Raw genomic sequence first — 27,041 nt, 5'->3', positions numbered from 1 at the left:
CTCTACTAAGGCCGCAGATTACAGTTTCTGCTGTGCAGTGTGTGAAGTCAGATCCCCGCCACCTGCCTTCTGTAGCTGAGAAATAGCCTTTGATCGGTGTATTGTTAAAGGCTGTAGAGGAGAGAGGGCTGCAGATAAACAGCTACAACTTGTCACTTAAGCTTGTCACTTAACTGGGCATATGTAAGGGTTTACAGCCATTTTAGGGTAATACCGACACTTGAATGAAACTGTAACTTTTATTTAAAAAAAAAAAAAACAATTAAATATGCTTTACATACAGATTTAAGGAACAATCAATGCGTTTTCTTTTTCAATACGAGTTATTATGTTAATCACAGTGTTATGAAACAGTTTATGATAAATTATTTTTTTTTTTTTTTTTTAATACATTAATTATAGAAATATTTACAAAGCAATACATGTTACTCAATCTTTAAATACACAAGCTTGTTTTGAAGTGACCCTAAAACCTAACTAAAACTTCCAAGAAACGCTGTGCCTGTAAAAAAGAACACGTATACTTACCTCTCTTGCCACTGAACACCGCTGAAGAGAAATCCCTGGATGAAGCTTCATCTGAAAGCAACATTTCTGAAAGTGGTAATTTGCTTAAGCCCGTGCTGCACCAAGTGATCTCTCCTGCTAACTTCAACATTCAGGACACCGTATTGAAATTGAGGTCAGCAGAAGGAACCCCTGAATGATGGGAGGACCAATGAGATTGAAATTTCCTGGAAGTGTCGGTGATTAATGCTTACTGGCACCAAGAGGGATAAGTATTTGCTTTATTCTTTACAGGCGCAGTGTTTATTAGAAGTTTTGGTATGCAACAGTCACTCTACGTTAATCAGAAAGCAGGCCACCTTCATCCATGTGCCAGTTTGAAGACAATGCACCCAGCTACTGGAGATCAGTTACTATTACGTGTCCTTTTTCAGCCTTGCAAATGTAGTTCAATAAGGCGTCCGGCAAACACTGCTGCTGTTCCAATGATGCACACAATCATGAAGACTGCAAGAAGGAGGTGATCTAGAACCATTGCAGAAAATATCCATTCTTCTGAAGCCTGGGAAAAAAATTAAACATATATATTAATATAAACCAATTAGGATAATCATTTCAAGGATCACATTTTTCAGTACTGAAACATTTTTAATGGAGAAGCAGTCATTACACACAAATATTTTATTGTGCTGGAAAATCTCTGTACAGGTAGGCAGCAGTCATTTTTTATCTATGGAGAAATTGAAATTAGACTACCATTAACTTGTCATCTGGTTCAAGGAAACACAGTGAGATTCAGCTGTGTGGACATGTGTTTAAAGATGCACACATGACTCACAAGTCACTATTATGTCCAGGACTAAATATATATATATATATATATATATATATATATATTTATTTAATTAATTAATTCCAGCCAGCAGGTAGAGCCCTAGGCTCCTTTTCACATGTTTCTTCATGCTGTTCTTAGCAGCTTTGTTGCAAAATGACTGCTGTTCATAGAGCTTAGTATCTCAAGCTGAACTTTACATATACAATGAGCTTTAGTGCTTTAAAATAGATTTAGTAAACAGCAAGTTTATACATCAAACCTAAAGAGAGACAACTGAGGAGGAAAGAGGGACAGAGAAAGTTGATTCCAAATAAGGGACATTCCCTCAAACTGTGGGACCTTTCAAGGTGGAGTGTAAATGTGCATCCCACATCTAGAAGCACCAAGTTTTTCTTGTTGCTGAGGCTAGTGGCTGGGGGTATAGTAAATGCATCCCATCTACATAGTATACACTTACTTGCTATGCTTTTATCTTACAATTTTTTTTTTTACTTTAATAACACTGGTTTCACAGATGACATGTACAACAATGTAGTACTACAGCCTTCTGACCCTCAGTAAATATATTTATTAAGCTCAAAGCTCTGTACACGGGGGGCTGAATGCCGGGAGAAATCTGGCGGTTCAAAAAAAAAAACGTTCTGGCCGTGTGTATGTCAGACTGACTCCTTATTAGCACTCTCAGCCAAAGGCAGAGAGCGCTGGTTGGAGTGTTCTGGGAGTGGGGGGCATCCCCCTGTCAGAACACAACAGCTCAGCGGGGGAGATCGCTGAACTAACCTTGCATGGTTAGTACAGCGGCTTTGACCTGAGCGGTCAGTTTTTTTTTCGTGCAACCAGCTGGATTGCATAAGAAAAAAACTGTAGAGTATACCAGGCTTTAAAGTGGCCATAGACGGATAGAATTTCAATCCATGTGTGGCCATTTCTGTTCAACCACCTTGTCGGATAAAAGCCGCTCGATCAGCAGCTGCAGCTAAAGACTGCAATGCTGATCAGTGTATTCTGACAGTGGGGGGACTCCAGCGCAGTGGGGAGTTTTCCTGCATCCAGATGTTTTGATGGGGGAACAGATTTTGTTTTTTAAGTTCAGCCCGCTGGGAGAACGAAAAAAAAAAATGGAATCATGTATGGCCAGCTTTAGCCTTTCTTCTACTGCTGTGTAACTTTGGCAAATGTTACTTTTCTTTCTTTTACCTTATTTGACTCCTGGTCAGAATTCATGGACTCTGCAATATACTTGACTCCTTCTATAGCATTTTTGACATCAGGGTTCTTTAAGATCGGAGACTGATATGTCACATTGGCAGGACCCAGTTTTCCAGAAATTTCTGATATATCGATGTCTTCTGTAAAAATCTTCTTTCCTTTTTTCTCTTGTGCAGGACGTTTCATAGTAGAGAAAAACATCATATTTGGAATAGTTTCAATAAAAATCTAATGAAAAGAAAATGTATCTTTGGTTAAAAAAATGCACTGCTGATTGCAAAACAATATATACTGTATGGGGTTTATGAAGTAGGAATGGCTTTTTATATGAATCCCTGCTTATAATAAAGGGATTTGTGCTATTGCATATATGTGCAAGCAGATATATAAATATGCTAAACAATTTAAAAGCACACTAATAAACATATAAAATAAATGGAAAATTCAAATACAGTGCTAAAAAGTTCATAAATCAATTCAAACACACAATAAGTGTATCAAACCCAGTATTAAAGTGACAGGTGCTATATCCAAATTTGTGAAAATTCATATATGTGAAAATGTAAAAAATGCAAAATACTCAAATGCTACAATGCAAAAAACTCATATAACTGTGAAATCACTTGGCAAGTGAAATTTGATCCAAGACACAATGTTAAAGTGACAAGTACTATGTCCAAAAGTGGTTTCTTCCTTTATGAGAAAAAGTATATATGCTGTATATGTTGAATGTTTTGTGCTTTACAATGGGTATGTCGTAAATACCATGATAACATTAAATTAAGTAAAAATAAATGTTTCATGTAATTTGGAAGTATTAGGCAAATAATGTTCTTGAAATTTAACAGTAAAGTGGGCTTCATTTTTATATATAGACTAATTCAACTCTTTCAGGTTTTTAAAAAAATTTGGGTAAAAAACCTTCTGGTAGCTGGAAATGAGCTGACTTTCCCTATTGATTTGCAAAGTTTGATAGGAAGTACAGATTTTAATTTTGATGCAGCTTAGATATCTCTAAATCTACAACAAGTAGCTGACTATACTGGTTAGATTCTACTTTTACATTTGATTTAATTGATGTAAACAAGGATCCAGTGATTCTCACACCTGCCATGTTACTCACTCAAAAGACTGGCCTTGTTGGTGCTCCAGCTGGAGAGTTTTGTGAAAAGGACCTTTACAAACGTCAGTGGAGACAAGTACAAACCCTTGCCAATACCTTCTGGAGTCGATGGTGTAAACAATATATCTTTACTCTTCAACCAAGGAGAAAGTGTCACATTGAAAAACCTAATCTTAAACCTGGTGATGTGCTCATGAGAGACTGCCAGACACAAAGGAATGAGTGGCCCTTACGTCTGGTCACCAGAGTACTGCCAAGGGAGGATAAACATGTCAAGATCTTCCAGAAGAATGAGGCCAAAGTATTTTTAAGACCAGTGGCCGAACTTGTTCTGTTGTTTTCTGCAGAAGACTCTGTTAGTGACATCACATGACATCAGGCAGGGAGTGTTCTGTGCACCAGACTTCTATTCAGTATACTTGTGTTTATGTTGTTTGGTTTTCTTCATTCACACAAGTTAGTTATACGCAGAGCGCAGGTGCCACCTACTGTTCTTTTCTGGTATAGCTTCAACTGTTCTGCAATAATTACATTTTGTAAACTCACAGAATGTGTTAAATAAAGTTGTTAGGAACCAGGGAATTCTGGGGAGATTTCTACAGGAAGTGAATCAGCCATCATTTTGAGAAGATACAGCAGGCAGCAAGGCATGTTTCCTCAATCTCTTGCCATCACCCATGCTTAAAAAGTGAGTTCTTCTTATCCCATCCTGTATTGTAGAGCATTATTTCGTTCTTGTATGTAATTTTGTACTGATTGATGTTTACTTTTTATCAATTTGTAGTTTCACCTGGCTTGTTCTAATAAATTTGAGATCAAGGAAATATGGTATCTGAAGTTTATGGAGCAGGAAGGTCTAGCTCTCTGTCCTAGAGACAGAACACTAATGTCCCTGAGACAAATAATATAACATGAGACATAGGCAACAAGGTCCATCCCAATGCTGCTGATAAAATATAAAACCTGAAAGTTTTATTTAGCCCTCCAGATAATTTTTTAATTTATACTTATATTTATAAAAGTTATATATTTGTACTTATACACATCCAATTATTATACAATTTTTTTTTACATATACTTTTGGATGCAGTGAAGAAGAGTTAAAACATCCTCACTTCTTGTGGGGCGATCTTGATATAAAGTGAGGGAAATGGGGAAAAAGACAGCAGTAAACCTTATTGTACTATAGTGGGGAATGGTTCAAACGTAATGTTTTAAAAATGCAGACTGAGACACTATCAGGAACATTTCCCTCACTTCTCATGTGCTTTACACTATGTGTTGTATGGAAAACACATGGTAAAAGATGGAAATCCCGTCTAAACAGTTCCAGTGATTGTTATTTCTTCAAATAATTGCTCTATGTTGTTAGTACATCTCTTCAAAAGGTTTTCTTAATATCTACAACATGCAATTGTGTTATTAGATACAATTACTTTTTTTTCTAGTTTTTTTGCCATTGTACTTTTTATTACTGTAAGACATGTATTATATGTGTCGTTGCTCACATCAATCCCTTGATTTTAAACTAATAAAAACATTTAAACAAAAAATTCTATTGGTTATTCTGAGATAAGACACAATCAATTTCAGTACCTTTTTTACCCACTGAGGCATGATGTGAGTATTTGGGGTGCGGAAATGAGTGTTGATCACAATGACAGTGATGACGATGGAAGCTATGACAAACATCATTGTAAATAACATGTACTTTCCAATCAGTGGCACGGCACTCGAGGTGGATGGGATCAGCTCAACAATGACCAAAAGAAACACAGTCAGTGACAGCAAAACAGAGACGCTTAGAGTTATCTTTTCACCTAAAATAGAAAGTTGGGGGTTAGGTACACCTTTATGAAAAATTTGAGGCCTTCATATTTCCAAATCAGCATAAGCTAGTTAGCACCATCCTCCCAATATATGAGGCTAGAGGTTGCCCCACTAAATTTAACAACATTTAGGGAGGCACACTGTTCTGAAGCTCTTTTTGTAAGGTTTTATTATATGTTTAAAGTTTTCTTTACATAAACTTGTGAATCTTGCCCTCATATTTTGCTGTTACACATATTTCTGCGGTGCTGCTATTCAGTATGATGTGGATAATTCTGTCACGTAATAGTGAATTGGATGTATTAATAAAAAAAAAGTACCGCCCTTCCATCGTGGCAACTTCAACAGGAAATGGTGACTTCTTTGTATACAAACTTTTTTATTAGGGTGAAAAAATTGTGGTACAAAAAGGAAATGGTGACTTCTAAGGCTTGTGATTACCTTACTTTCTACGTTTAAAAGACTAAGCAGAAGTCCAACACATGTGTCAAACTCCAAGATCATAAAGATTAAAGTACATGATCATGGTTATGGCCAGTCTTAGTTTTATTTGTACCTGCATTCAAGACACACACATGTCACTTAGTGATGTTATGAAAATCACTTATTGTAAAATACATACCTGAACCTGTGGGCAGATAGAAAACCAAACCAGTAAGGAAGGAAAAGAGAAGACAGGGGATGATAACGTTGACAATGAAGTAGAGAGGAAGACGCTGCATGAGGAAATGATAGGTAATATCCAAGTATGGTGTGTCAGGGCAGCAGTCGTAGACGACCCAATGCTTCCAGCATTGATAATCCTTCATTAACCATTCTCCACTCTCCATGAAGCTGCTCATATCAGGGCGGTCACTCTCCTAAAACAATTATTTTGAAAAATGTAAATTGGCAAACTATCTCTGGAGAAAACTATGCTAGTGTAGCTGTGGCATAATTTAAAGGATAAAGAGCAGAAAAAAATTGAGCAAAAGGGGTGTTTGCTCAAGATTATTCCCCAAGCCAGACGTTAGTAGCTGTCATGGTGGCTACCCATGAGTACCTGTTCCCAGATCTAAAAATGCACATTTGGTGTGAATCTAAGTATGCATGAAGAGATTATTGATGCTATCAGAACCTATTTGGATGCTTTTGACTAATCATTTCATTAGAGGGAATAACAGTCTTTCATCACTGCTGAAAAAAACTGTTACACCTAAAGCCCAACTCCAGTTTTAAAGAAAAGTGTATACATTCTTTGCCCTACATATATAAAGAATAAAGCTGCGCTAAATTGAAATAAATGTTATTTCAATATATGCATAAATGTGAAATGAAACAGTGAACAGTCTGAATCAGATTGAGATACCACAACGTCCATAAAAAAATACTATAGTGTTCATAATTCAAAAATCATCAAAAGAAAGATAAGATAAAGTCCAAATAAGAAGTGCAGGGTGCAAGAAACGGAAATCCTCCACCGCAATAGTGTGACTTCTTCCTCGATCAGTGACAAAAGCCAAAGCGACGCTATGCGCTTACCAGAAAGAAGATGCAATAAAGCCCTTCAGTGTACTCATATGGAATGGCTCCAATCCGCTCCAATGGGTAACACTCTAGCCTCTTTTGCCGGTTCAGCCCAGCGATGAGCCGCGATCAGGAACCAGCACCGCAATGTGGACAACCCAAGTCCAGCACTCTCCAACGTACACCATAAAAAGATGGAGGCCACAGATAGTGAAGTACGTAGGCACAAAATTTATTAAATAAGGTAAAAAAACTCACATGGAATCAAGAATAAAAGTGCTAATATCAGCAGAATCCAAAAGGACCGCAGCCGCCCGACTTCCGGGTATCACGTGGTGACGTCAGCAGCCTTCCCGACACGTTTAGTCATAGATGACGTCTTCCTGGGGACACGGGCAGCGTGCTAACTCACCATTTATATACATTTTAACAAACGAGTATAACACAACATTACCGCCCCTGTCTGAGCCGCACCCAAACATAGCCAGCGCCATATTGGTTCAGGGAATATGCCAGTAGCGGCCATCTCTAACCTTCAATAGGGCTAAACAGGAACGGGTGATCGTATACTAAATATGTTAACCCTCAATTCGCCAACTCAATGTTGCATGATTATCAACAAATAGCCGATCACAATCATAGTAACATCACCGACATCACCGGCATAGGGCAAACGCCATCTTGGTAAAGAAAAGATTGACAACAATAGCTATCCATCTCCACAAAACCAAGATAGTACATCCAATATCATATTAACTAGTACTACAACATGGTATATTTTTAACAAAGATAAACATAATTCAAATAAAAATATATGAATATTTTGATAATAACGCCTCAAGCCGGTCAACACCGACCCAGGCGAATTTAAAAACACCATCTTGGATAGGGGAAGATTGCCAGTCTACACTCTCTATCATAACAAAGATTAAATCCAAAATTAAATAATTAAGGCAATATGATCTAAAAATATAAAAATTGAGGCAGAATATGATCTAAAGATATATAAATTATATTAAATGTAGAAAATGCCTCAAATATATGAAATATAAAAATGTAGAAAATACCTCAAATATATGAAATATAAAAATATCACAAATATAATATTACAAATCGAAGTAAATACCTAAAAGGGAAAGGGGAGGGGGAACATATCCCCACACATCACCGGCTGCGGTCCTTTTGGATTCTGCCGATATGAGCGCTTTTATTCTTGATTCCATGTGAGTTTTTTTACCTTATTCAATACATTTTGTGCCTACGTACTTCACTACATGTGGCCTCCTTCTTTTTATGGTGTACGTTGGAGAGTGCTGGACTTGGGTTGTCTGCATTGCGGTGCTGGTTCCTGATCGCGGCTCACCGCTGGGCTGGACCGGCAAAAGAGGCTAGAGTGTTACCCATTGGAGCGGACTGGAGCCATACCATATGAGTACACTGAAGGGCTTTATTGCATCTTCTTTCTGGTAAGCGCATAGAGTGGCTTTGGCTTTTGTCACTGATCGAGGAAGAAGTCACACTATTGAGGTGAAGGATTTCCGTTTCTTGCACCCTGCACTTCTTATTTGGACTTTATCTTATCTTTCTTTTGATGATTTTTGAATTATGAACACTATGGCATTTTTTTTATGGACGCTGTGGTATTGCAATCTTATTCAGACTGTTCATTTTTTCATTTCACATTTATACATATGTTGCAATAACATTTATTTCAATTTAGCACAGCATTATTCTTTATATTTGCTACTTGGTGTATTCACACTATAGCTGCAGCTTTTTCACATTTAAAATTTTACATCAAAATATTGGTTTAGTATAGTTTATTAATTGATTTTTTATTCCTTTTGTGTGCTTAGCGCGGTTATTTTTTGTACATTTTTGCCCTACATATGTTAAAATAAAAACAGCTATGGCTGTAATACTTATCCTATCTCAGAGACTATATCCATATCCTATTTACAGACTCTATACTCTATGATTTAGCACTGGTTACATTTTCCCGAGTTAAATGATGCCCCAATGTCATTCAATACATTTCCTGTAAGCCTAGGGTTTCAAGGACCTGCCTTCTGGGGGTACGTCAATAAAGTTTTCTTGGACTCACAGAAGAATGCTGCAGGGAACAGTGTTATGCTAGTGTAGTGACAGCTGCTTAACAGTCAGGACAGACACTACAGTGAAGCCCACAGACATGTGCTCAGACCAAGCACCAGACAGTGACAGTAGACTAATAGTCAGAACAGCCACAGAAAAAAACTTTAAAAATCTTAAATGGAAAAAATCCAAGTCATGAACAGGGAAAAAGAAGTAATTTAAGGCATGAGCCATCAGACCCTAATAACTCGATAATAAGACATGGGCTCCATGTTCAGCATTTTATTTAGGAACTTCCCTAATTAGAGTAGGTAAGAGGTCTAAGATGCAATGCTGAATAAAGACCATCGCATGGCAGAGGTTCAAGGTTGTTAGTTGCACCTACACACCAATCCTAATGTAACACAATCTTAACAGCATTGTTAGGCTGGGTAAAGAAGTTTTCTCTTTAATTTAATGCTTTTCACATGCCCCAATTCTTGGCATGGTCATATGATTTTTGCTGAAGGGTAGAATAATGTAATCTGAAACCTGATCCTCCGATTCAATAGAGATTATCTAACCAAATGCCTAGGGACTGGCATCAATGATCTTTAAGCATTTCAAACAGTATTTGGCTGATACAGTACACATTAAGGCCTATGAGCAGTTTTTTGAAGACGTATAGGAGAATTTCAAATACTTGCTGGATTTATAACAACAACTGTTCCATCATTGCTCCATGTTCCAAGCTTCATGCTGCAGTTCTGCTGGTCAAATGGGAAATAAGTGACTATCATTTCACAGTAGCTTTTAAAAATAGCTGGTGGAGTCCATATAATTTTCCCTGTGTAATCCAGAAGGGCCTTAGTTTCCTGGACTATTGCAAAGTCACCATCTGCACTGTAAATAATCAAACAAATAAGATAATATCCACTCAATAAGTTTATATGTAATGTTTTAAAGTAAGATGAGGTACTGAAGATCACAATGTTTATTATAATATTCTGAATAACTATGCAAATAATAAGGCTAATGTAATATTTTGACTATATTTTAGTAGTGTAAATTACCTTGGTAGCTGGTTCAGGTTGAAGTGTATATAAAGTTTTTTTTTTTTTACCTTTGGATGGAATTCCCTTAATTTCCTGTCCCAGAAATACTGTTCTAAAGGAAAGAAGACCTCTACAAAATTAAGGAATCATCTCTCTTATACAGTTGTCACCAGTACAGGTTTACCCATTGGAAGATTTCCCCACATCTTCTTGTCCCATTACTGAAAAAAATTGATTTTTCACCACTCTCTGTGCTGATGACAACGGTCACTAAGAAAAATAGAGACGTTTCATTTCTTAAAAGGGAACACAATCAGCAATGGATCCCTGGCACTGATTCTAACCCTTCACCATCCTTACTTAATTTTTTTTTATTATCTTTACATGCAATTTAAGGGACTTATCTAATGATGATTTAGATCTACAGTATGTACTTTTTATGGTATAGTTTGTAATTACCTAAGTACACAGGGGCAGCCATAGCTATTCGCTGCATAAACAGGCTCTTCTTCCTACTTTGCAGTGCTACACAGTGGTTTTGCATTACTGTTCTTCTCACAGTGTACATCTATCCTCCTTATGTGTCTGATATTTTGTTGCTGTCAATTTGGATCAATTATTCAGATAGTATTGAAGCCAGAAGATCAACATAACAGGCAACTAGCAAATATTTAAAAGGAGGTCAGCAATGGCAGTCCTTGTATATCTCTGATGGCAGGTAAACTCTGAGCATACTTTAATGAGGCTTCCCGGTGCTCTCAGTTAATTAACTACTGTATAGTTATCAACATATATTCTAATATAGATTAGTGTAGACACCAGTTTGTACAGGACTGCAGAGATTAATTAACTTTTCTTTAAACCTCTACAATTCCTATCTTGCCTCTAATTTCCCCTACTATTTTTATATGCTAATGTAATCACAAGAAAGTAATAAAATGTCTTACTTGTTATATAGAACTATGTCAGGGCGCCAGATATCACCAGAAAGGATCCGAACTTTTTCTATCCCTCCATATTCTGCAGGGTTCCACTTGAGATTAACATCTACCCATTGCTGAAGAGGAAGAAAATATTTTAGGTCTTTAGACAGAAAGACCGATGGTCTTAGGTCAATGGGCATATGTCAATTGGCTTAGGATAACTGTCAAATGCAATTTTCTTTTGAGAGCATTTTACTGAATTCATTTTAATAAGTCAAAACTTATTAGGGAAAAAAAAACGGCCTTCAAGAAATATAAATCGGAGGGCAAATTATCGGCTTTTCAGCAATACAACAATCAAATAAGAAATGTAAATACGAAATCAAGAAGGCTAAAATCGACTTTGAGAGACAAATAGCAGAGGGAAGTAAAAAGAACCCTAAGAAATCCTTTCAATATATCAATGGTAAAAAAAACTAGGTCAGAGCATGTTGCACACGTAATTAATGATGATGGGAGGATGGTTACAGAGGACACAGAGAAGGCAACCGTGCTCAATGCTTTCTTCTCCTCAGTCTTTACACAGGAAAAGGAGGGGTATACTGACCATGACTGTATGGTTAACAGTACTTCACTGGACTTGCCGCTATGGCTAACAGAGGGTGAAATGAGGGAAAAGGTGGATAAAAGTAACACAAGTAAATCACCAGGCCCGGATGCCGTGCATCCGAGAGTACTCAAAGAACTCAGTAAGGTTATATCTAGACCACTGTTCCTGATCTTTGCAGATAGTATTTTGACAGGAACTGTACCAGGTGAAAGCTAACGTGATACCAATATTCAAAAAAGGGCAGAGGCATATCCCGGGAAATTATAGGCCGGTCAGCCTGACGTCAATAGTATGTAAACTTCTGGAAGGGATGATAAGAATTTGCTAAAGAGAACAACATCATCAGCAGTAATCAGCACAGGTCCTCAAAAGGACGTTCTTGTCAAACCAATCTGTTAACATTCTATGAGGAGGTGAGCTGTGAGCTAGATAGGGGGAGACCTGTGGATGTGGTGTGCCTGGATTTTGCTAAGGCATTTGATACAATTCCCCACAAACGCTTAAGTTACAAAATAAGGTCTGCAGGCATCGATCAGAAGGTTTGCTCTTGGATAGGAAACTGGTTAAAGGGGTGTGTTCAAAGGGTGGTAATAAATAACGCATGCTCAGACTGGTCTGGGGTGGTAAGTGGGGTCCCCCAAGGCTCAGTCATGGGACCAATTTTGTTCAATTTATTCATAAATAGCATTGAGGACTGAATCATCAGCTCAATTTCAGTTTTTGCAGATGACACAAAATTAAGCAGGGCAATAACTTCACATCATGAGGCAAAAATCTTACAGAATGACCTGAACAATAACAGAGTGGGCAACTACATGGCAAATGAGGTTTAATGTGAAGAAGTGTAAGGTAATGCACTTGGAGACTTAAAACATAAACACACAATACACTTTAGGGGGGGGGGGCCTCTGGAGGAATCAAAAATGGAGAAAGATCTGGGAGTCTTAGTAGAAGATAGGGCTGGGCGATTTTGCCTAAAAAAAAATCTTCGATTTTTAAAGAAAAATTTGATTCGATTTTCGATTTTTTTTCCAATGCACTTAAAAAATGACTGCAGAGTCTGGAGGGAGGACTGAGGAGGAGAAGCGCTGTATATGTGTGTCTGACTCTGAAGGACCACCGCCGCGCCTGGATGTGACATCAGCTGAGGGCAGTGCGTCTGTACAGGGGCTGCGCTGTGATAGGTACAGTCCAGAGAACGAGTCCACAGTAACCGGCCACCTTTTTAAGTTTGACTTTGAAACTATTTTTTTTTTCAAACTCAAGTTTTTTCTACAATACTTTTTTCTGCCTTGTGCAGCCACCGAACTCCCCAGTAACGGACCACCGCAGCGCCTGGATGTGACGTCAGCTGCGGGGCGGGCGGTGCGTCTGTATAGACCGGGGCTGCGGCGCGCTGTGATAGGTACAGTCGGACCCGTGAAAAAAATCGGACCTCGTCACTTCCGGTGACAGAGCATCACAAAACAGCTGATAGGAGTCGTCCGTGCGCATGCGCAGAAGACATTTTTTGAGGTTTGGAAAAATTATAACAGAGAGCGGACAGCTGATTGAGAGTAGGCGGGGCTGAGGTGCGACGGAGGACGGAGGACACCGCCACGTCATCGAGACATTAGGGGCGGAGGCACATATGCAGAGCTGGCGGAGGAGGCGGGATGGAGGTGCGGCCGTGTAATAAATGCAGGGCTTAAGCTACTCCTTCTGTTTTATTATCTTTAGTAATTATCGTATTATTTATCCTTAGGATTTCATTACATTTAGTATTTCTTATTTTGTATTATAGAAATACTAAATGTTATGAAATCCTAAGGATAAATAATACGATAATTGCTAAAGATAATAAAACAAGGAGTCGCTAAAGTCGTGCATTTATTACACGGCCGCACCTCCGTCCCGCCTCCTCTATTCAGCTCTGCAGATGACGCAGCGGTGTCTTCCGTCCCACCTCAGCCCCGCCTCCTCTCATTCAACTGCCCGCTATGTGTTATAAGTTTACCAAACCAAGATAATGTCTTGTGCGCATGCGCACTTGAGACTCCCATCACCGGAAGTGACGAGGTCCGATTTTTTCACGGGTCCGAGAAAATTTTAGAACACCGGGGCTGCGGCGCGCTGTGATAGGTAAAGTCTCCCCGGCCTGGATGTGACATCAGCTGCCGGGAGAGGAAGCGGGCGGTGCGTCTGTACAGGCCAGGGGCTGTGATAGGATAGGCACCTATCCTATCACAGCCCCTGGCCTTGTACAGACGCACCGCCCGCTTCCTCTCCCGGCAGCTGACGTCACATCCAGGCCGGGGAGACTTTACCTATCACAGCGCGCTGCAGCCCCGGCCTGTACAGACGCACCGCCCGCCCCGCAGGTCCGTTACTGGGGAGTTCGGTGGCTGCACAAGGCAGGAAAAAGTATTGTAAAAAAAACTTGAGTTTAAAAAAAAAAAAATTGTTTCAAACTAAAAAATCGATAAATCGATTAAATCGATTTATCAACCAGCCCTAGTAGAAGATAGACTAAGAAATAGCATGCAATGTCAAGCTGCAGCTGCCAAAGCCGGCAGAATATTAGCATGCATAAGGAAGGGGATGTATTCCAGAGATAAAACTATAATCCTACCACTTTATAAAACACTGGTCCGACCACATCTGGAGTATTCTGTCCAGTTCTGGTCGCCAGTCCTCAGGAGGGATGTGTTGGAGCTGGAGAGAGTCCAGAGAAGGGCAACTAAACTAATTAGGGGATTGGAGGGCCTTAATTATGAAGAGCGCTTACAAGCACTTGATTTATTCTCCCTGGAAAAGAGACGCCTGAGAGGGGACTTGATAGCAATTTACAAATACCTCAACGGTGATCTCAGCATAGAAAAAAACTATTCAGTCCACCGAATGCAAGAGGACACAAGGCCATACAATGTGATTAGAGGAGAAGCAATTTAACCTCAGGCTACGCAGGGGGTTTTTTACAGTAAGGGCTACAAGATTGTGGAACTATCTACCACAAATGGTAGTAACTGCAGGGAGTATGGCTACTTTTAAAAGCCTCTTGGATGTACATCTCAAAGTTCAAAACATTCAGGGGTATGGGAAATGATTATGTCCACACACACCTACACAGGTTGAACTGGATGGACTATTGTCTTTATTCAATCTCAACTACTATGTAACTATGTAACTTGTATTATAGTTTTAGATGCTTCTGAGATCACCTTCTGGCTTGCATTTGACCTCCTTCTAAAATGTGCTTCAAATTTCTCATTGATACAATGCAAACAAGAGCCAGATCTCAATCACATCTTGTTTGGCTAATAACACATGAACTGCAACTTTGTAAGGGTTTGTGTACACACAGACTTTTGTTCACGTCGTAACAACTTTTTCCTCTTTTAAGACAATTGGAATGCTAAAGAAGATTGAAGCAAGCTGATGCAGCTTTGAAGGATGTCAAATACAGATCAGGAATAGGTTATCTGCAGATCATCATCATCTGTCAGTAAAATCTGAATGATCCCAAAAGCATCTCAAATAGATGTCAAATGCAAACAGAATGCACCTGAAAGAAACTTGCATTTGCCAGGCTCCAACTATAACTAAAATATACATTTTGGTACAGATGGGTTGGCTCACTGAGGGCTCATTTACATTGGTGGCCGGGGGCAGTAAAATGAGGCGGTTGAGCCTCTGTTTCCACCCCTGGCCACCCACTTGAGATGCAGTTGCTCAGGGCTGTATACATGCAGCAGCAAAAATGAAAAGATTTGTCGCATTTGATGGTACCACTGCCAAATGTGACTGAACAGAGAGAATGGAGCTGCGGTACAATTGGTCTGCATCATCATTTTTGTCTCCTCACTGAATTAGCATTTTTGCCTCACCACTGCCCGTCAAATGCCCTCTGAAAACAGTTGCAATAATAGCCACACATGTGAACAAGCACTGCTGAAGTGTTATTTTTAGCATCTCTGGACTAGTGTTTCACATAAGCCCTCACATAATATTTATTTCACTATGAAACTACATTATTGTATTTCCCCTATAAAGATAATCACATGTTCTTATTGTATTATAATACAATTGCATTGTTGCTCTTATACCCTATGTAAACCTAATAAAAAAACCTTTGAATAGATAATCACAAACCAGTTACGAACCTGCTTAAGTCGAACATTAGTTGTCACAATTTGATTGACTTCATCCTTGAAATAAAAAGAAAAGACATGTAGGTTAACTACTAGTCTACCAGTGGAGGCTTGCCCATAGGGGCTCCAGGGGCAGCGCCCTACCAAAAAAAAAAAGGAAATAAAAAAAAATAAAAATAAAATAAATATAAATAATAATTATTTTTTTCTTTTGAGTGACTCTCTGGCTTTGTTGCTGTTGCTACTTGCTAGGTAGATTAGGGGAAAAAAAGTAGAATCTGCCTAGCAACAGGACGTCCATCCAAAAAATCAATAAAAAGTTGTATCTGGACACTGTAAAATGAATTCTCCACTGTTACTGGCTGCTTGCCAGTATTCTATTCAGTTAATAGGAGCTTGTTAGATTGCCGAAATACCGACCCTGGCCCGCATAGTCAATTTGGTCCTTACGTGGGGGGGGGGGGGTGCCAAGGTCTTCCCTGCCTGCATTTGCACAGCCTGGTCTGCTGCCCAGCCATGGTCTTTCCCTCTCCAGTCTCCACCCCGGCCTGCCATCTTGTGTGCAGAGCGGATGGAGGAGAGCTAAGAGAGAGACTGAGCAGAGGTAAGTAACTTCCTTCTGATCTCCGGGCACACACTGCACACTGGATCTTTGTGTTATATGGATGGCTCTCCGGCCACAGCACACATTGCACACAATTCCAGGAAGCAGCCTGTTACAAAATGAATGTGAACAGGGAGAAGAAGAGGTGTGATTAGGAAGCCTCGATTGGGGGTTGAGATAAGGTGATGTTTTAATTTTGGTTTTAGATTGAGAGTGCTGATCATCGGCTGTCAGGATGAGGAGGCTGATTGCTGTGCCAGGCTGGAGCAGTCGGCTCGAGGTGAGTAGGTGTGTGGGTAGGTGGGTACTGTAATGGGGGACCCTGGCTGGATGTGCCATGTGAAGGGAGATGGTAATGGTGTGTGTTGGTGAGTGCAGAGCTCCATCCTCAGAACATGGGCAGGAATGCTGGTCACATCACCCAGCTGACAGCCTGGTATTTCCAGCCATCTACACATCTCTGATTTCAGTGTGTGCAAGCAGGAGAAAACCTTTGCAGCACAGGCATCCCATAGTAACCAATGGATTTTGTGCAAGAAATTTCCCCAAGTCTGTCATATGACCATACACACTTCTAATCAATTTATTTTCTGATCCAGCTCTCCCCATAGGATCTATAGTGGACAACCCATTCGATTGATATGCTACAAGCAGGGATTTCCACAAATAATTGGAAGATATTGACTTGCATCTCTTTTTTCACCTTGCAGTCTCATAATCTGATCAATCAAAATCCCATCAAATCACAAACAAAGCATCTCAAGGCAACATATTATCAATTACCACTTGGTGGTTTGATCAAATCAGATCTAAATCGATCAGAAGGGAAGTTAGGTCTATTTAATTGTTTGCTGTTTATTTTGATTGGATCATATGTTGATCAGATAGGAATATCGAAATGAGTTTGGCCACCATATGGATGTCAAAGAATAAAGCTGAGCATAGATGGACCGAAATTCATCAGGGTCAGCAGAGACCGTTCAAATTTCAATTTATCTATGGTCATTCCTGATTGAATCCTCTCTATCAGGACTGTTGGTTTATTTTTGTTTCATCAGCACTTGCAGCCTATTGGCGACAGCACTGATTGGTAGATTCTTACAGGGGAGAAGTTCCAGTATCAGAATACAATAGCACAGCAAGGAGGATTCCTTCATACACATCAAATGTGTGGATGGGGGAATCTGTTTGTTTTCTGTTTTGATCAGCCAGGTGGCTGATCAAAAAATCAATCTATTTATGTATGGCCAGCTTAGAGAATCAGACATGTACAGTATATGTAGCTATAATGCTGTTGCTTTAAATGCATTGTTAGATGTAGTAATAGTACAGTTCTTGCATAAGCTGTATGGTGACCACTGGGTGAACTGCATTCCATATGTTTGTGTGTTGTAGAGTACATCAAGGGCCTAATTAGATCTGTGCCTGTGTGTAGATGTGCGTTCTTTTTTTGTAGCATTGGGTAGGTGTCTTGTAATGCCTCATTATGAGTTTCTTTGGTGAGTTTGCATTTTGATGTGCATTTGTAATGCGGTTTTGAATTTAGAATATGGAATGGATAGGGTTAATAGCCATTGACCAAGGCTTTATAAGCAGATCTTCACCCTGTCCACCCAATTTCTGGCATTCTACTCCTACCTTCCTCCTCTCTCGCAATCAGATTTTTTTTTGGGAAGGGGGGGACACATCCCTGCACTTCTTGACTCCTCGCCTAGGCGAGAATGACTGTGTAGAGTCATTTGCTACACAGCTTTGTGGTATACTTGCATCATGCATCCTAGGAGGCCTCAGGGTACTACACAGTGCATGCAGTGCATCATGAAGGGTGGCTGTTTATTCCTAGTTTGATGATCTTTCATTGTGTGTATGTGTATATATACTGTATATATATATATATATATATAATCCAAAAATGAAGGTTGGAATGGAGCGGGTGGAGTCTATAAGAGGTGGGTGGGGTTTCTGAGAAGTTTCTGAGAAGGGGTCAAAAAGGAAGGGTGGGGTCTAGCGCCCCCCCCCCCCCCATCCTAAAACTTCAACAGCCGCCACCGTAGTCTACTTATATAAATTCCTGACCATATACAGCAATAGTACATTTTATCAATGAAAAAACTGAGCACCAATAAAAAAAATGTACATGTTGTTTCACAGAACAAACAAACCTCAGTGACTGAAAATTTCACTCCTATTTTATAGTTTAGTAGCAGAAACTGCAGAGGGTGAAATTGTTCCTGGACCTATGAAGTCAGTGGGGCACAATCTATCCCTGTATTAAACAGTTGTGTGCTCACTGCTCACAATACATTCAATACAGCAGAATTTCTTTTCCTTTCATATCACTTTTTCTAATAATGTCTGAGCCTCTAGTCAACTTATAAAGACCCAAAAAATGCTCAAAAAATGTTTATAATTTTTTTTAGTGGCTGAGCAGAGCATCTAAAGATTGCTATATGAGACATGATGAGCCCTAGTTTAAACAATAGGCCAAGGGTCTGTGTATTTTAGATGTTTCTACCAGTTCTACTTCACCATACACTTTCAGTACAATTGTGATTCCATATTCTATTTTTTTTAATGATCATACCACATCAATAAGCTGGATAAGCTGCAGACCCACTGTTACAACAACTGCTTCCTTAAACTTCATGACCGGACGAGCAACTTTGTTATAATTGGCAAACAAGTCTTTAATGAGACGAGATTCATCATCAGAGCCGAGGACTGTTCCAACTGGAAATAAATTAGGAAAAAAAATAAATAAGTTGAATTGGAAACGCTAGCACGTTGTATATGTATGGAATGCCAGGGTCAAAAAGCAGAGGCAACACATCCTATTAACAATACCAAAACCTCGTATTCTCACCATGAGTGGACTTTTGAGGTGCTCCAGAGAAAACCATAATGCAAAATATAAAATTGGAAGGGATTACAATTAATTAATTGCAATTTTTATTCATACCAATGCTAAAACTCAAACATATAAAGGTCTATATACATATAAGAGAGAAACAATATAGTCAACTTGTTTTCTATAGTCCGATGCTCTACATCTCTACTCCTAATACAGTCATTTCAGGATGGGGTAATAAATCCCCTTGACCTTCCTCTATGGGTTTGACAGGAGTTATTACCCATCAGGAGGATACAGAGTAGAGAGGCCAGTCACTATGCAGTATAACTCAATGTTATAACAAACAAAGAAAAAATCCTTAAAAAACATACATGGTAAATGGTATACTGCAAAAATATCACTGTTTGATACTAAATACATACAATAAAAATAGTTTGCACTGGGAATAACCCCATAAGGTAACTTCTGGCCCCACCAGGCAGGGATCTGGGACACCAGGACAACCAGAAGGCAGGTATCCCCCACGTGCGGACACAGGGAACATACAACAAATCAGGAAAAAATCTGTATTAATCAGTTGTCAGTAAGAAAAAAAAAAAAAAGACAGAAACCGAAACTTATTTTAAATCTGAGAGGGGATGAGTTCCGCGCTTATGGATATCTACTGGATATATATCAAAGATAATTTAGGCTGCAGCCTACCCTAAGCTACAATCAAAGGACTGTATTAAAAGCATATAGAAATATGGGTAATTGGCGCTGCCTTAATGGAATATATTATATAAATAGTATTGTATAGTATAGTAGTGCTGCAGAGGACGTCAGATGACGAAACGCGTACAGAGCCGTTGCATCATTTCCGGTTCCGACTATCTGGTGGAACGCAGTGCGCTCCGAGATGCTATTTCCACGCTTTTTATTACCTGTTACACTGTGAGTACCCAGCTTTTACTTATCAACTAATAAAATTAGCCATATGGTATCACACTATCGAACATTTTTCTTTGCCCTGTATATTCCACTGCCGAGTGGCCAGCCTTTATCTATGATATTCCGGATACACTACTATCCCCATTGGAGAGGACCTAAGGATCCGGTTTTCCTCTGGTGACATCCAGGACCCCCAGGGACGGTTTCTAACATCCCCCTGAACCACCAAGAAGTTAGGAGCGAAGGGAAGGAGTTCCATCCATACCCTAATACCCGCCCTATACCCCTGTGTGGGGTGGGTACATCTGGTTAGTAGGCTATTTACTAGTGGGATTCCCCTGCACCTCGCCAGTTGCCCACCATGGGGTCACCTGCAATTCTATTTGCATCTATTCACCAATCCTTTTTTATCTATACACCAATTTTCTCTGGATCTTTCTTTTGGATTTGGACTATTTCTGAACACTTATACTGGTTATTAGGATTCTATTCATTTCTAACCAGCCACCCAATATTTATTGCCTTTTTTGCACAATATTGCTCTTATTGCACTTTACTCACCGATTTGTAAAAAAATTTTTGGCTAACAGGACCATATATATATATATATATATATATATATATCTCTTTTCAACTAATATTATTTTGCACAAAATTGCATTTATTGCAATTTTTCTGTACTTTCACTCAGTACACTGTTGCTTATTTTCTGCACATGATCTAGCATCATTTATCACTTGGCACTTTTTATTATTTTATCGTTTTTTTATATATACGATTTGATTGTATTTTTTATATATATATATGACCTGATTGCACTTTTATCACTGTGATATAATTTTTTAATTTTTTATTCTTCATACATGTTGATCTTATTAATTTATACCTGTTTACACTATTATTTATTTAATGAATTGTGTATACTGACACCAGCACAGACACTTTACTCACATACAACACGTTGTGATTTATATAATATATTCCATTAAGGCAGCGCCAATTACCCATATTTCTGTATATTATTTTAAATTCGGTTGCCATGGTAACTTTAGGGTCCATTCACATGTGTAGTTGAAGGTGGTAAAACTCTGCAGTTGGGCCACACTTTTACTGTTCCTCAACTGCTACCTCGTTTAGCTGCAGAGACAGTGGCAGGGGGTGTACACCTACAATGGGTGACATATTGTACACAGAAGCATTGCATCATGCTCATGGCAAAAATTATACTCTGTCACTTTTGGCTGGCGTCAAGTCTGACCATGACCCATTCATGTGAATGGGACCACTCTTCAAGCACTCCAAAACTGCATGCAATTCATGTGGTTGTGATGCGGGAGTCCAGAATTTAGGGGGTTAAAGCAGGCAGCGATGCAACATCTCCAAACTGCCTGTCAAACGCTCTCTGAAGAGGGATTCGAACACAGATTGCTCTTTAGAGATCACCGCACATGTGAACAAACCCTTACAAGGACTCCTTAGCTAGGATCACAATACCAGCTAGAACTAGCTTTCTCTTGACTCATTGTTGGCCCATGTTTACCATTTCAGTTTTTTTTTTTTTCCATAAAGATTTTTTATTGAGAAACAAAGTGTACAGGGTACAAAAAGTTAGACAATAACATTGCAAGGAAACGTAGTTCTCTTTCTTTTTTTTCAAACATATAAACTTCAAGGGTATAGAAAAAAAAAAGGGGAAGGATTAAATGCGTCATGAGCCATACTCAAAACTATATAACAGTGGTTTCCTGAGACATTGTCGTAAGCTCAACTCTAAATAGTTTAACCTGGACAATAATACTATTACTGGTTAGTAAAACTCTACACAGTTGGAATTCTGATACGATAAGAGCATGTAGATATCAGTGAGTCATACAAGTCATAAGCAAATTCGTAGACCATTTCAGTTTTTATCATCATTCTCTGCACAACTGCTATCTATTGACACAACATAAAAGCATGTGCCATTTCTCACTTTACAGTAGTGGTAGTAGTAGTAGTATATCTGAGCACAATTAAAATTGTTTTGTTAAAGTGATTGCAAAATTATTTTTTTTTATAACAAACATGGTATACTTACCTGCGCTGTGCAATGGTTTTACACAGAGCAGCCCGGACCCTCCCCTTTTTGGTCTCCCCGCTGGTGCCCTGGGCTCCTCCTCTTCTTCATGTGCCACCATAGTAAGCTGCTTTGACACACGCAGTGCAGCTTGGCTCTGCCCCCATCACTGGGTTTGATGGAAAGCAGCAGAAGCCAATGACTCCCGCTGCTCTCACTTCAGTGAAAAGGTAGAGAGAGAGCCAAGCTGCTTCTCTCACGCACAGAGCCGAATCGAGATCAGCTAAAGTAAGTGCTTGGGGGGCTGGGAGGAGGAAGCTGACAATAGAAGTTTTTTTACATTAATGCAGAGAATCCATTAGGGAAATATGGGCTTGCACAAAATTAAAAAAAAATGTATAGCCTTTGGTGACCTAAGAGCAGGTGACTGACTCTCTGCTCTGCCCCTCCAGCGCTCACTGATGTGCTGGGCTGTGGTCCTCACTATAATAAAGTCAGGATCTTTCTCAAGCCTGTTTCGGCTGAGGTCAGCCCACAACAGATTTTAGCTCTCAGTCGGCTGATAACAGGTCACAGAAGTGCAGAACTAACTGCACTCCTGTCATCTCCAGGAGAAGTATAGCCAAAACTGCTTTGACTATACTCCTTTAAGGTAAAAAAATCTTCAGCCTTTGCAACCACTTTCATTTGCACAAGATGATTGTATGGAAATTTAAGGGGGGAATACCAGTTGCTACTACTTAATGAAAGGATACCTGTTACCTGTCTATATGTGTGAATATTCTTGGTTACAACTACTGGTATCAAATTGTAATATGTGTCTGTAATCCTGGCTCTGTCTCACTTTGTTGATTGTAACTGTGTGGTCCATCCTGTCTTTGTTTAAATAAAGAATTAAAAAAAAAAAAAAAAAGCATTCATCAAGACAGGAAGTAAGGGGAAATCTTTATGAATGGAGAGACAGACAGCAATAAAATGCCAACAGAGGTTTTAATTCCTCCCAGTTCTATCCAACTATTAAGGAAGTATTTGCTGGAGTTACTGTTTAATTTGATTGAAAACCTCTAGACTTCTCCAGTATACTAGAACACATGTCAAAACACCGATTAGATGTTTCCCAATTACCATTCATGAAATGAAGGGTAAGTATGCGATTCTCAGGTTTCTGGATTACAGCTAAATATACTCAGTGCTTCCTTTCACCTGCAGCTGCCAGTCAAGCTTATCCTTTCTGCCTTACAAAAGTCTAAAATTAGTTTCCATTTTTTGTATAAACACATTACCATGTTTTTTAATGTATAGTTTTCAGGTATTTAAAGCCTTGTGATTGAAAAAAATTTGATTGTGTACATTTTTTTAAGATACACAAAATAAAAAAGACAAGCTAATATCCTACCTATGGTCACATAGTGGGGCAGATTTACTAAAGTAGAGTATGTCCACTTTTCTGTTCAATATATTTTATTTTGTTTTAAAGAGAGGTACAGATACAGTTTACAAATCGATGCCTGAAAGCTGACAACCAGTATATCAACAAAAGAGTGATCATAACAAGAATGGTACAAACAGTCAATGATTGGTCAATATAGCAAAACAGTGAAGGAGATGGCGGCCATAAGGCTGATACTATTAATTGACTAGGAGGACCGACGTTGCATCAGTCCGGTAATGGAGAATTAAGTTCTGTTAGGAAGAGAAAAAGGAAGAAAAGAGCACGGAAAGGAGGTGGAGAGAAGCGGGGGGGGGGGGAGGGAGGTGTGGCGCAGGGAGTGTCCAGCCCACTGGAAGGCTGTTAGACTGTTAGACTCACCAAGGAAATAGCTGGATGTCAGTATGTGAGCCATTGGCTTCTCATTTTAAGATGTTTGGCGTGAGTATTAGTATGAATGCTAGTCAATTGCTCGTTAATTAAAATGCCATCCAGGCGAGAGTCAACGTCTGAAAAATGGGTAAATTGCTTCTTCCACTCCTTAACGACTAAATTTAGAAGCTAGCAGAACAAAATGGACCAACTGGAATTTGCGTTTAGTAATGTTCAGGGTTTTATAATGCAGGAGGGCCAGCCAGGGGTCCTTAGTAAGCAGCGTTCCAAGTAGTGAACGCAACAGTAAGAAGACCCTGTATCAGAAGTATTCACTGCTCTATTTGCACAATTTGTTATTGTCACATTTGAGACCTTGTTTATGTTCATCAATGGTCCTTTGTCATATATGGTTTTTCACTATTGATCATAATTTTTATATTTATTTTACACATGCACTATTGATGTGAATGTAATTTGTTGAGCGCACTAGTTTTCTTTTCTACACAACTGTGTTTTTACTGTCTCCTAACCACTAGTGTAAATGAGCCCTAAGGGTTTGCTATTGACCAGTACACTTTTTCGCCATCTTTTTTGTAACAATATAGGAAATACTGTAAACGTCTATTTATGAAGCTTGAGTTTTATACATTTATAAACACATTGATACAAGAATGGAAGGACTTATGCTTTGTTCTCAGATTACTCTTGAAGTCTATTTTCTTCTGCTGCTGTATATTTAAATAATGTACATAGAAATCAGACCCCTCTTTTGCAGACAGAATGTAAGTGCTCGTTCCACCCTTTCCGGCATCCTACATCTCTGAATTATGTTTCACGATGGAATGCATTATTGTCAATGAAGACAGAGCACCTCTAAAAATGAGGATCTCCTCAAAAATAATACAACTATAGGATAGACAGAACATGACAATACTATGTGAGCTGTCTGATAGAAGTACATGTTTTGGTGTCCATAGTAAGTCAGTCTGCATTGTTCCTGTGCAGTAAAGGAAGAATAAAGTTGATTCTATCGGATGATTGTGGCCAACAAGTAAAGTTTTCTTTAAGACATACATTTTATAATATTCAAAGTGTGACAAACACATTTTTTTCTGGAACATAACTCAGCTAAATAATAGTATTAATGTGGCGCTAATCTGAACACTGTAGTCACAAAATGTCCATAACTCAGCTAAAACCAAACATAGGTGCACTAAAAGTGCTAAAATACAATGTTACAGCAAACCAAGACTTACCTAAAGCAAAAAAATTACTGACTTGCAATCGGTTAGGTTGTGAGCTTTACATAAATGTACAAATACTGATTTGCAATGGGTTAGGTTGTGAGCTTTACATAAATGTACAATGACATGTACTGATTAAGTGGACAGACAAAAACAAGTGTATTATTACAAAGATGTTGAGTGCCTATATAATAAAATGCACATACATTTCTAATATAAAAGGTAATTGCATTATTACTCTAATTATCTATTTCATCACTCTGAAATTGGCCTCCTTGTGAGTGTAAAAATCAGTTCAGTACCTGTGATGAGGAGAATAAAATGTATGACAGTGAAATCCATTTCCTCACAGCTCTCTTGGCTCCCACTCTCTGGTTACGAGTCTGTAGAGTTCCTGTAAGGGGGACGGTCCCTGTGTCTTCCATTCCACTATGAGGAAGGACATAACTGGACTATTGTGGCTTCACACCTGTTCAGCCAGACAGCTGAAGGTTAAGAAACATGTGGTGAGGGATACACTGAGATATTCCGTTCGGAGAATTTTGTTGTGTTATTGCAGTGACGCACATAAAGCCTTTTTTTTTTTTCATTATTTTATTTAATAAGTGAGAATGCAATTTACAATTATTAGGCTGCAACATTGGGCCAAGAAAGACGACACAATTTAACAGTCATGAAGCAAGAATTTGCAGGACCATTACAGTTGGCCAATGAAAACGTGAGATTACAGTCACATGGCGACATAAAGAATTATATATGTTCCATGAAGTAATCAAAAAAACAGTACACATGTTAAATGGCTGCTACCGTGAGCTTGTTAATAACCCTTCACACATTGCACCTATGTAGTACGTCCAAAGGGCTCAAGTGGTTAAATCAAAGTTGATATTAGTATTCCAGGCTGATGTCTCCAAAACCAACCACTGTTACTGTCTGCAGCTGAGTCTCTGCAGAATCAGTATGCTGTTTTGCACCTGGGTCTGATGCTTGATTTCTGTTCATCTGTGCAACTGATTTTGAATTGCCCAGAATTCCCTATAGGTCTTTTCCATCCATATGTAGCACTGTCCCCGTAGGGCTTGCTGTGTGATGACTTGTTGGGCCTCCTCTGATTACCAGCAGACAGTCACTTAGTGTACAGGTCACACTTTCATCCTTACTCCCAATGGCTCGTTGCTCAATAAACAGTCCAGGGGTTTTGGTTTTTGTATTTATTGTGGAACTTGGATGGCAGAAGGGAATAGTGGGATACTCCAACTGGAAATATATACAATTGATAAGGACAACTCTCACTTGGCCTCACCAGGTTGCTTGTGGAAGCAGTCACACTGCTTTGACCATTTTGCTACATGTATAGAAAGGGTTAAGTTTCCTTGCTCTTTCTCCAAAAATATACTTGGTGAACTACATTACCTTCAGAATACTCTCTAGCATGCCCTTTACTGACACTCGTTCACTGACTCTTCTAACTGCAGGGATGGCCCCCTGACACAGATCTGTACTCACTATATGCAGAATCAGAGCCTTCCAGGGTCTCCCTTCCAGTCAGCTCTGCAGGACCTCCGAGTTTAGTTCCTCTCTAGCTTTCTAGGCCCTCAGGTTGACCACCTGAGGCCGCATGGCAACTTCTACAGAGGAGGAGGCAGCCGCCCCCTCCCTCCGGGACTCCGCTCTCAAGCTGAAAGTCCTCGAGCACATGTGCCCTTGACATTTATACAGTATCCTAGCATGCACTGAGGCACTCTCCTTTG

The 27,041-nt window shown here is 39.2% G+C and overlaps 2 protein-coding genes across 2 annotated transcripts in view; both read right to left on the bottom strand.

The window, feature by feature from the left end:
- LOC309558337 (acetylcholine receptor subunit alpha-1-B) overlaps positions 1–25,911 on the bottom strand; it is a 124,297-nt gene extending 98,386 nt beyond the window's left edge. Inside the window, exons 1-3 of the mRNA XM_082261404.1 lie at positions 25,593–25,911; positions 18,990–19,135; positions 15,814–15,858 (exon numbers count right to left, since the gene is read on the bottom strand). Coding sequence (XP_082117530.1) covers positions 15,814–15,858; positions 18,990–19,135; positions 25,593–25,632 — 231 coding nt within the window. The 5' untranslated portion in view covers positions 25,633–25,911. The remainder of the gene's footprint in view (positions 1–15,813; positions 15,859–18,989; positions 19,136–25,592) is intronic.
- Positions 789–11,261, bottom strand: LOC309557724 (acetylcholine receptor subunit alpha-1-A-like; the record flags this gene model as incomplete). Its single annotated transcript, XM_082260497.1, has 6 exons — positions 789–1,069; positions 2,540–2,779; positions 5,271–5,494; positions 6,127–6,364; positions 9,791–9,986; positions 11,086–11,261. 6 exons carry the CDS (start codon positions 11,259–11,261, stop codon positions 938–940), a joined length of 1,206 nt encoding a protein of 401 aa, XP_082116623.1. The 3' UTR covers positions 789–937.
- Positions 25,912–27,041: the final 1,130 nt, after the last annotated feature.

The sequence above is a fragment of the Pelophylax lessonae genome (genome assembly GCF_965119305.1).
Source record: "Pelophylax lessonae genome assembly, chromosome: 6".
Classification (NCBI taxonomy): Eukaryota; Metazoa; Chordata; class Amphibia; order Anura; family Ranidae; genus Pelophylax; species Pelophylax lessonae.
This window is presented reverse-complemented; position numbering and strand designations above follow the sequence as displayed.